Raw genomic sequence first — 11,386 nt, forward strand, 5'->3', positions numbered from 1 at the left:
TCACATATCATATAGTACTATAGTAGCCTCGCGAATTCACACGCGCACTGTAGTACATCCAAAACAATAATTATTATATCATTATATATGCACTCGACCGGTCATCTATTAAAAATTATTATATTTTCTATTATGCGCGTCCCGGACCACAAAGCTCAATAAGTGTCCTGGCGGTTCAAGCATATATAATAAAGATTATACACTATTGTACTTACACGACGAAGTGTACGCACGAGCGCCAAAAAATCGTCGTAATAATATTATTATTGTTTCGCGACTCACCGCGACTGTAATTTCGTCGACGGCGTGCATAATATAATATTATCTACCGGGGCGAGTAAATCGTGCTCGCTTACGTCTTAAGCGCGTACGAGACGGTTGATTTTTTTTTTTTTGTTTTTTATTTGATTTTTTATTACCCTAGGATAATCGTTGTTGCCGTGTTCCCCGGCGCGTGGTTTATTGTCAAACTTTCCATTGTGTCTTGAAACCAGTTTTTTCTCGTCTATGTTGTTCACTATTATCACATATCGTCGTTTTATTTCGGAACGTCGTCGTTTGTCGTAAAAACCATAAGAGTTTCACAACGCGCGTATACCTATGTAGGTACACCTCACCTACCTACCCATAATAATGCTCGGCACGCGCAACGATTGCGCGTTCGGTGTAAAAACTTAGCGCCTTAGGTGCACGCGTACCAAATCGTTAACCGTTCAACACGGGTATGGGTTACCCATTTTCAAAAACGCAATGGGTGTACTGAATTCCTATCGTAAAGTGCGCATGTGTGCGTGCGTAGATTATAATATTGTAAAGGAGGTATTATGTGTTTTGAACCTTTAGGTCATGTATGTTAGGTATATACCAGAAAACTCGCGCGGGCATTATACATAAATATACAAGTATACTGTCGATGCTGTATGCTTATATATATATTTATAATATATTTAAATATGAATACGAATTTATTCATAACAGACGGGCCGATGGTTGCTCTGTATATATAGTTCTTAGCATACAAATAGCGCTCGGACCAGCTTCGGTACGTATTATTATAATATGGTAATTTTTAATATGCATTATATTATTATACATAGGTATAGGTGGTACTTATAATGCATACGCGAGCGTTATTATATTCTACTGTCGATTGTATTAGTCAACAGTTATTGTCGATTACTTGAAAGTTAATGTAAAGAAAAGAGGAATGTTCTTCGACAAACGGCGAACATAAAAGCACAAAATGAATTAATAAAATGCAGGTCCGCTAAACGTTCGTATATTATAAAAAAATTATTTCACATAAACGCGATAATATTTGTGCAATTTTGTTATAAGTGAGAATAATAAAATTAAATACATTTAGAAACGTACCTACGCAAAAAACTATAATATTATATATGCTGTGCCATCTTATATTATAAATATTGTTGTTTACATAATCGGTCATTGATCTATAATAATATGTATTTTTTTCGTGGATGCATTTATATTATCATTTAATATTCAATAATTATACATATTGATTTTTTTTCTTCTTTTTTTATTAGCCACTACCATTTCTACGAGTACAAATTTGCCTAGTCATCAACAGCAAACAACGGGAGGATGGGTGACTTCAGCACCAACTGTTGTACCCGATCGAGACCAAAGACCGCGTTCATCAACAGCTCCCGTTATTGTGGCCACGGTCCCTACAAACAAAGTTGACCGAAAAAGTAAAAAAAAAATTACAAGAATTAATGTACAATTATATTTTTAATACATATATAAATATTACATTGCTGTTTACAGTTTATTCAAATTCACCGCCTACTCGAGAAAAAGTTCGTACTGATGATAATGTACGACTGAGGCCTACTGAGCAACATCGGTCAAATTCCAGTTTGTCCCAAACATCTTCCGGGTGGGATCAAACAGATTCGACAGGCAAGTGAAAATAAAATTGGATTATTAAAAAAGAAAAAAAATTTTTATTTAATTGTGATTTCAGATTGCGTTACCAGAAGATTGCTGATTGAGGAGTACGAAAGTGAATGTAAGCTAAAAGAAATTGCTGATTCGATCACTCGGTTACATCCTCGTAATATAAGTAATGGAATATTATCCAAGCCTAGAAACATGGAGCCCACGAGGGATTCATATATTACCAATCAAAAACAGGTATATTTTGCAACGTGCCTGGCCTATCATCTATATATTTATAATACATTGATAAAATAAATATTAACTGAATGTTATTTAAAGGTACGTGGAGATCCGGACGGTTGTGGATTGGATTTGTCTTTACGGTACTCACCAAGTTCAGAACTAAGAGTTGATTTACCAACCGAGGATTTATTGAATATAAAGAAAGGCTGGCTTATGAAACAAGGAAGCACATCAGATGTAAGTTGTGAATATTATTCATGATAAAGAAATAACTAAAACTCAAACAGCTGATAATTTAAATGTATATGTTTAGGAATGGAACAAACATTGGTTTGTATTGAGAGGTTCCGCTTTATTATTTTATCGTGACCCGACGGCTGAAGATCAAGGTATCTTAGACGGTGTAGTCGATTTAAGTTGCGTAACTACCGTTAGTGAAGTGCAAGTCAACAGGAATTACGGGTTTCAAACAATCGTAAGTAGTAAGTTAGCATCAATGAATCATTTAGTTGACTAATAAACAATCTGTTTGCAGTCTTGGGATGATAAAAAAGTTATATTATCAGCAATAACGTCTGGTATACGAACTAATTGGGTATCGGCCATACGAAGATCTGCTGGACTTACTGATGAAAATATTATGACCAAACCTTCGTAAATATATTTAAATTTTTATTCGTCTTATAATGTATGGAGTTATGAACTATATGTATTCGTTTATTTTTTAGTTTGGATGGTACATTATCTTCTTCGAGGTCGATTGTTTTTTCTTCGGATGACGAATACAGAACAGCGTCTGAATGTGGAAGACGCGAAAGTAGTGATTGGGGTGATACTTTACCACCTTCACCTCCTCTTAACCGGACTCCTATATCAAAAGTTAAAGAAAGAGCGAGAGGTGGACCTAGAAGTAGAATATTTACCGGAGGATCTCTTGCAGCTAAACGTTCAAAATCTTCTCCTCCTGTGTCTCCAAGAAGCATATCTGAAAGTTCAAAGTCCGATGAACTTTTGTTATCGTCATGTGCAGAATCTGATGATACTAAAGTAAGTCGGAATATATTTCAAATAATATAATACATTGTACTTAAAAAGCTATTTTTGTTCATATTTTTAGAGTGATCGAAGTTCGTTAGTAGGCCGAGTAGGGAAACAAACAGATGAACTGGATGATGTAAAAAAACAATTAACTAGTGTGTTATGCCAGTTGAGTAATGCTGAACAAGAGTTAATAAGACTGCGACAACGTAAACATGATGTTTTAGCGTTACAAAAGCAAGTAGAAACAATGGGAACGTCATTACAAATGGCCGAGGACATGATAAAACAGAAATCGGACCAATTGATGGAATTTGATTCAATTAAAAAAATGTATTTATTTAAATATGTAATATTTTGAAAACTAAAATACTAATAGTATTATGTATTAATAGTTACAGAGATGAAAAGAAAAACTGGGAAACTGCCCTGTGTTCAGTGCAAAATGAGTCGGAAAAACATCTTGAAGAATTGGAAAGAACTAGAGAACAAGTTTCTAGACTTAGAGGCACTCTTACAGATGTATCCGATCGATTAGCTAGAGGAATCGAAGAAAATGAATCTCTTTATAGGAGAGTTCGTGAACTAGAAGGTCGGTCAGTGCCAATAAATGCTTCTATCCGGGATAGTAGAGCTAGGAGTTTAGATTCACTTAGTGATTTAACCAATATAGATTTAGACTTGGATACTGAGAATATGGATAAAGAGAGGTTAGTGTTTTTATAAAAAAAAATTTTCCCCTTATTATACAGAAAACTGTATTTTTTCATTAGGATTATTGAAGAATATGAAGATCTACGCTGTAGATTCGAAAAAGCTGTTCAAGAAATAAGAGCAATGAAACGCGAACTTAGAGAATCAAACATTCAAACTGATTGTTTGGAATTGGAGTTAATTAATGCTAGACAAGATTTACAAATTAGGCAACAAACGTACGAAGCTCAAGCTTCTATGATGGCAGCTAGAATTCAAGATTTAACTACCAAACTTACTGCAGCTGATAAACAAGTAAAAGAAAAATTATAAATAAATATATGTAATTAATTTCAACTATTTCTGTCTTAATTTTTTTTAGATTCGTTTGTTAAAACAAAAACTTACCAAGTCTGAAGGGCGAGATAAACGTCGTTCATTGTCACTCAAAGGACGTGAATCGTTTACAATATGTAAAGAGTTAGAAGAGAAACTAGTAGATTTGGAAAAGAAAATTGGTAAACTTGACGCAATTAATGGTAATACAGTAGAAAAATCTGATTCCAAGGATACGGGATGCCGAGCTAGTACAGTTGCATCTAGATTACGCAGGAAATCGTTGGATAGCGCTACGAGTAGTGAACCTATGAAAGTGCTTATTAGAATGACTTCTTTAGAAAATAGAGTTGCCGACATGCAAAAAGCTAATTCAGATACCATGAATATTATCGTAGAAGATGGTATTGAAACCAAAGAAGCTGAAATCTGCAAAATCGAGTGCGCTTGGCGTGTTAAAATGAGCGAGATTGCATCAAAAAGAAGAAAACTTCAGAACGAAGGCCGTTTAGATGATGAAGCCAAAACAACATTATTAGCTGAAAAAGTTGCAACTGAATCAGTTTTTTTAAACAAATTAAGACAGTTAATTAATAATGACATTGCAGTAGAAACAACGAACCGAATTAAAAACCGACTCGACTTTAATATTGATTTAATTGCTGAGGTAGATAAAATAGTTGGAATAAAAAACAACACCGAAAAAAGAGTAAAAGAATTTATGGACAACCGGATGAGTGTAATACAAAAATACAAATGGGATGCTGATGAAGTGAAAACTATTGCTTATGACTGTTTGGAAAACATTGTTACGGACACTGAAATGCACATGGCATTAGACTATTATTTAAAAACTCAAGATCTATCCGACAAGGGTAGTGTCATGCTGATCCAATGTGTAATGAATAGAGGAAAGTTAGAAACGTGGTTGAATGAGGTTCGGAATTTGATTGAAATAAAAATTGATGAAGTCTTGCAGACTTTACCAAACAAAGGAAAACGTACTGAGGAAAAAAGTTGTTTAGAGGAGTATTTCGAAGTAGCAGTACTTCATTGTATGCTCGAATCTGGTTTGAACCTGGTGGGAAAGACTCCAAAATGTAAGACGGACATGGACGAAAGTGAGGCTTTAACTGAATGCCAATACCTAGCAGCCAAAATGTGCCAGTGTTTGCCTCCGGTAGACGATAAACGCATGTTGCATGATAGTCTGGAAGAAGTTGAAACCGAAGTAATGGCTTTACGATCATGCATGGAAGAGATAATTGATAAGCGACAATTGAATGGACCTGTGTCTGATCCACAGCCTTTACGCAATGAAAACAAGACTACATCTTGGATAGAAGACGTGTGTAATAAATGTCACGACTTGCGCTTGCAAATAGCCTCATTACAAATGTATCTAGCACAGTGCCAGGAATGCCAAAGATGTGTTTATCTACAAGAAAAAATCAAGGGATATGAACAAGAACGCGATGTCGAATTGGAAGCCATAAATAAGCGACACCAGATGGATGTGGCTGAATTAAAAAGTCGTTTGGAAGAGGAAAAACAAAAATTGTCGGCCGTAAATGACCAAGAACAAAATGTACTCAAGGACCGAGTGAAAAAATTAGAAAAACGTTTGAGCGCATTGGACTCCGAATACAGCCAACAAATGGATAATTTAAGGTTATCCTATCAAATTTCGTTGGCTTCAAATGATTCGTCGAACAGTATTATGACCGAAGAATCAACTAAGCTGAGGTATCAAACGGAAATCGAACATTTAAGGGTAAGAAATAAATAATAACAAAACAAACTATTCCTCGAAAAGTATAATATTCTTATGTATTCACGACACATATAATTTCAAATTATAACTTAAATTTTTTTTTTTATTTGGAGAAAAATTCACAATCTGTATTTTCTTAAAACAATAAGTAAACATGATGGTAAATGATAATACTTTAAACAATATTCATAAGAAAAAATAATACATGATCACATGATGAGAGAAGTCATCCAGTGATGAAATTCTCCATAGAATTGTTTCATTTATCAATTAATTAATTAAATCACGGCACTAACGTTTTTTAAGGCAACATGTCGGATTGTCAGAAAAAATACTTGATAATAGATTATAAACTAAACGATTAGGATTATGATGAAATTTTTAATGAAACCTTTGGTAACCAATTTAAAAATGCTAAAATCCGTTTTTTAATCGCATAACTGTTTTAGGCATTATGTGAAAAAGGTCTGTTGGCAATGGAGAACTCGCATAGACGTATCATTGTTGAACTGGAGGAAAAACACCGCCAAGAAACCGAATCGTTAAAACTTGAAAAAGAACAGGCGCTTGCCGAAGAAACACATGCGACTTTAGCCGGTGAGTAGCGTTTACTAAACAGATAAATAAAAATAATTATTAGTTAAACTATTATGTACACTGTGTCTACAATGTTTACTTTATTGTTATTATTTGGTTATAGCGTTGGACGCGATGAGAAAAGCGCACGAGGCTGAAGTGCAAAAAGAAGTAACCAAGTTCAAGACTGAATTTTTGAAAAAGATTCAATCCAATCATGACATCGGTGCCTTGCACAAAGAACATGAGTACGTCTTTGAAAAATACCAATTATTAGTTGCAAGGAAAATGTTTGTACTAATGGCCGCTTATTTTGAATTTCAGAGCTGAAATGGAAGAGATCAAAAAAGAAATTCTGTCGTTGTCCGAAAAGTACTCAATCAAATGCGTCGAGTCGGCTAACTTGGAAGAAGAACTGAAAACGGCCAACTCTCAATTGGCGCAAGCACAGCAGCAAATCATTCAATTGGATTCCAGGTATGTCGCTCTCGCCGAATTCTTTAAAACATTTACCAGCTTAAGTTTTATTTCATTCGAGAACGAATAGTTATAAACTTTCTTTAGCTATCTGCAACAACCAAAACTCTTGATAGATGTTTGCATTAACTCCCTTTTCTTAAATTCATTATAATATTATATTATCATTTTTGTCTAACGTCTTATTTTTCGCGTTAAACGCACGTTTTTTTTTTAGGAATAAACAACTCCGTGCACACTTGGTGTCCGAAGCTAACGATAACATATCGTCAGATTTCGAAATCACGACGGACGCCGAACTAGGTCGATTGAAGCAAGACATACTCGTAAGTGGACATTAAGCATGATCACATTGTTTATTTAATAGTACGGTATTGCATGACATCTTTTATTCGCTATTTTTTACACTGTAGACAAAGCTCTTGTATAATACCTAGTAGAAGTTGTAGTGGTAATAGTAGTAGTAACTATAGTACGTTGTAAGGTAATGGTTATTGAAGTAGTATAAATATATAATAGAGGTGACTTTGTTCTTACTTGTTGAAACATATGGAGCACTAAAAATTGAATGCAAACCAATTTATTTATTACATGCGTACCTTACATGTACAATCTTTTTTCCCAACATATTCAAATAAATTAAGAAATAAGATGGAATATTGCAATATTTTTCAATTCATTTAATTATACCATTTTTCAAATTTTTCGAGAACATAAAGTTTGAACTTGGATAATATAATGACTGCTTATGATTTTTTGATTAATGCAGTTATGAGCAACATTATTGTAAGCATAGTATTGTACAACCGTTGACATTCATTCATTTTTACTTAGATTGCAATTCGAAATGATAATATTTTTAAAAACATCACGAGTCCTGTCGCTAATCATAATATACATTCCTATTTATAGACTGTATAATTATTATGCATAGCTGAGCATAGGTAATATAATACAGTAAATAACCGTATATACCCGTGTCTTATACTTATTTGTTTATAATACATACTTATTTTTATTTTACTCGTAGTATAATAATAATATAACAATTATTTATTGTACACACCTAGTACCTACCTACCTCCTAATAATATAATCCCTGTTTGTATAATCAATATTTTTTTTTATATATACCTTTTATTGCTTGACTGCACACAACAGCATGGCGAATCGCTTGACAGCATTTTGAACAGTTTTGAACAGTATGGCGCGACTGTGACGCGGGTCGATCGGCCCGTCGTAGTGGCACTGGTAAATAAGTTGCGGACCGTCGCGGCCAGCAGGAGCCGTACTCGAGGTATACACTATACAGCACACGCACAACCAAAGTAACCGAGGACGTGTACCTATATACAGGCACGTGACCGGTGGCGGCGGGCGGCTGTTTTGCGGGGGGGTTGGTCGGGTTCCCGAGGGTCGTTCCTTCAGAATATATTTTGCGATTCGCAAACCATAACTGCTGCGAGAACACTTTCAACACTTTCTGCTCTGGTTTCGGTGTATTCTTTTCTTGTATATATATTTAGTTATCATATTGTTGGTTATGGTCGGGTTTCGGTTTGCAATGGCTCTGTCATATGACATTAGGTCATTAGATATACACAATTCGGAGCCGGAGGTATACCCATTATTCCGTATTCGACGTATTATGTGTTGTTAGCTAGAACGTATTACTAAACACATTATTAATATTAGTTATTAGTAGTGTGTGTGTGTGTGTGTGTGTTTGTATCATTGCATACATACGTCGTTGGAGTGAATAATAATAATTATTATTACCACGTGGTAAATATAGCTGATATAACTGTAATGAAATATGAAGATTTCGGAATCAATCCAGCACGCCCGTCCGCCCGACTGGAACAAAAAGTCGGTCAACAACTATAAATTTAAACATTTTTTTTTTCTCTATCGTACTTAATCATTAATATTAGAGTCTGGATTTTTTTGTGTGTAACATGTATTTTTTGAGAATACTTCTTTTTGACGAGGTTAAGAATTATAGACCAATTTTAGAACTTAAATATACATGTACAAAATTGTTTTTAAGTTTTTAAGGTTTAGAGTATAGTATACTAAAATCATAAAGTCCTATTTTTAAGTACCTTATATTCTGGTTTTTGATTACTTTCCTTTTTTTGTTTCCATTTCATAATTTTACCAAAATATAAATCTGTACGTTGAACTAGATGTCCTATTTTATTGATTTACCTAAATATAAATTATTTTTTTTTTTTTGTTGTACAAATTATCGCGAATGATTGAACAAACATAGACTTTCTTATTATTCTTTTATTTAAGAAGATTATTTTATTAGTAAAAACAATTTTTATTCAAGATGTAAGAAACGTGAGTGTGCTCCTTTCTATGTAATTTTAAATCAAACATTATGTGCATAATTATTGAAAACGCTGTGAATGTATTGAATATTTTGACGAAATTAGCTAAAAAATATATTAATACTGTTTTTTATGGCAAGGACCTAAACTTATTATCGATTGCATGTTTTAAGCTTATTAAGGAAATTAAAGTCCGGACTCTAATAATACTTACTAAGTAGCGAAACCGTAATACTGTTTGACTAGTTTCTGCAATACTATATTGTGTATAAATAATAAATGTATTAAATTTATTGATTTTTTATTTTTATTTTGTAGAGCCCATTAACGACGGGTCAATCGTTACACCAAAAACGAGTAACATGACTCACGCGGAACCCTCGGCTCTAAACCCATCAGCAGGTAATATTATATATTTATGTCTTACGCGAGAGTTACCCGTTTCCACTAAAACTTGTGCATGTGTTTTTCTTGGTCATGATAAATTAAAGCGTTGAATATAAAATGATACTACTTTAATTAAGCGTTTTAACTTTATTCAAGCCAATTATTCGTTAGAAAACATGATGTATGTCATACGATTCTGAAATTAAAATACTATGTACCTAATTTATTTATGTGTACAACTTTATTTCTTTAAAACTAACCATTTAATAATTATATTTAATTCAAAATTTCTGATTAAATGTCAATAATCACTAATCGGTCTGTTCCAATTCAATTCAGTCACGGATTAAAATAAAATCGGTCAGGTGTCACCGATCGTTAGCCTATTATTGATTACAAGAATTCTGCATTTTATTAAATAAGTTTGACTAGGTCTCTTCCGTCAGATTAAAAACAAATCGGTCCGGACCCAGTTATATTCCGCGATTTTTCACTGTTTTCGAATCGATTTCGTCTCGGTCTTTTCCGACAGATTAGGTAGGTAATAATAAATTTGTCCGGTTAACTGCTCAAATAATCGTTCGGTCCGGCATTGTAGTCATTACGAGTAATAAGACTGGACCCACTTAAGTGACCGCCCTGTGTGGTCAAACGAATAAAAAATGATATTGCAACCATGTGTGTATGCCCTATAATATATGTATAATGACCGCAAAACGCGTTACTGTTCGCAGAGCCGAAGAGGTCTCCGAAGAAACTGTGCAGGGCCAACAGCATCTTGCTGAGGTCGCCGGCCATGTGCGGCGTGGTGGCCGACCGGAAGAAAATGTTCGAACGGCGGTAAAATGTTGGCGCCCGTCCGCCGGAAGTCGTTGTCTTCATCGCCGCCGCCGCCGCATATCCCGTACGCGATCCACGAATCAAACGTTTATTATAATATATATAGTAATAGTAATTACTGTTGCGATATATAACGTGTTATACGATCGATACCGTAATGATGGTATATAAATATTGTATACCTCCACGCGCACGCGCAATACTCAGCATATTAAATGTATGTATATTGTGACAATGCGACATGCAAGCTGGTATGTACGTGTGTGTGTGTGTATGATTCATATTGAATCGTTTTTGTTCTTTTATCGTTACATTATAATGTTATAATATATATATATATATATATATATATATAAACCTATTATATATTATTGAATATTATTGTGTTTTTTTTCGCGTTTTTTAAAAAAATATATGTTTTTTTCTTCCCCTCTTTGTACGTTTGTGAAAACGCGTGTGTTCAGCTTTATTAGTTTTGTATACCAATAATAATACAATTGTACATAATTGTACGTGATGTGCATAACATTATATATTATTGAAGTATTTCGTAGTCGTATTGTTAATTATTATAATATATATATATATATTATTAAAATATTTTTAGTCGTGCGTATTGTACTTTTACTCAAACATAATATGTATTGTGTATTATTATAATATTTATAATATTGCGTGGCGGCGACGAAACCGAAAGCGTTAAACATTTTAACTACATAATAATCATATAGAATATTTGTTTTTCTTCTCGTAAGTTTAATATTTATAATACGTT

General features: G+C 33.8%; 1 protein-coding gene across 2 annotated transcripts in view; it reads left to right on the forward strand.

Moving 5' to 3' along the window:
• Window positions 1–11,386, forward strand: part of LOC112600414 (protein outspread-like) — an 84,278-nt gene extending 72,892 nt beyond the window's left edge. The window contains exons 6-23 of one of the 2 annotated variants that reach the window (XM_025347619.1): window positions 1,551–1,718; window positions 1,795–1,929; window positions 1,994–2,163; window positions 2,248–2,388; window positions 2,465–2,626; window positions 2,687–2,805; window positions 2,880–3,198; window positions 3,269–3,522; window positions 3,585–3,899; window positions 3,963–4,197; window positions 4,265–5,992; window positions 6,442–6,589; window positions 6,693–6,816; window positions 6,893–7,045; window positions 7,263–7,371; window positions 8,207–8,342; window positions 9,703–9,786; window positions 10,506–11,386. In XM_025347619.1, the coding sequence (XP_025203404.1) occupies window positions 1,551–1,718; window positions 1,795–1,929; window positions 1,994–2,163; window positions 2,248–2,388; window positions 2,465–2,626; window positions 2,687–2,805; window positions 2,880–3,198; window positions 3,269–3,522; window positions 3,585–3,899; window positions 3,963–4,197; window positions 4,265–5,992; window positions 6,442–6,589; window positions 6,693–6,816; window positions 6,893–7,045; window positions 7,263–7,371; window positions 8,207–8,342; window positions 9,703–9,786; window positions 10,506–10,615 (4,610 nt within the window). In that variant the 3' untranslated portion in view covers window positions 10,616–11,386. The remainder of the gene's footprint in view (window positions 1–1,550; window positions 1,719–1,794; window positions 1,930–1,993; window positions 2,164–2,247; window positions 2,389–2,464; window positions 2,627–2,686; window positions 2,806–2,879; window positions 3,199–3,268; window positions 3,523–3,584; window positions 3,900–3,962; window positions 4,198–4,264; window positions 5,993–6,441; window positions 6,590–6,692; window positions 6,817–6,892; window positions 7,046–7,262; window positions 7,372–8,206; window positions 8,343–9,702; window positions 9,787–10,505) is intronic. The other variant, XM_025347627.1, reaches the window with a different exon arrangement.

This window comes from Melanaphis sacchari, unplaced genomic scaffold (genome assembly GCF_002803265.2).
Source record: "Melanaphis sacchari strain LSU unplaced genomic scaffold, SCAv2.0 Contig0_pilon_pilon, whole genome shotgun sequence".
Lineage (NCBI taxonomy): Eukaryota > Metazoa > Arthropoda > Insecta > Hemiptera > Aphididae > Melanaphis > Melanaphis sacchari.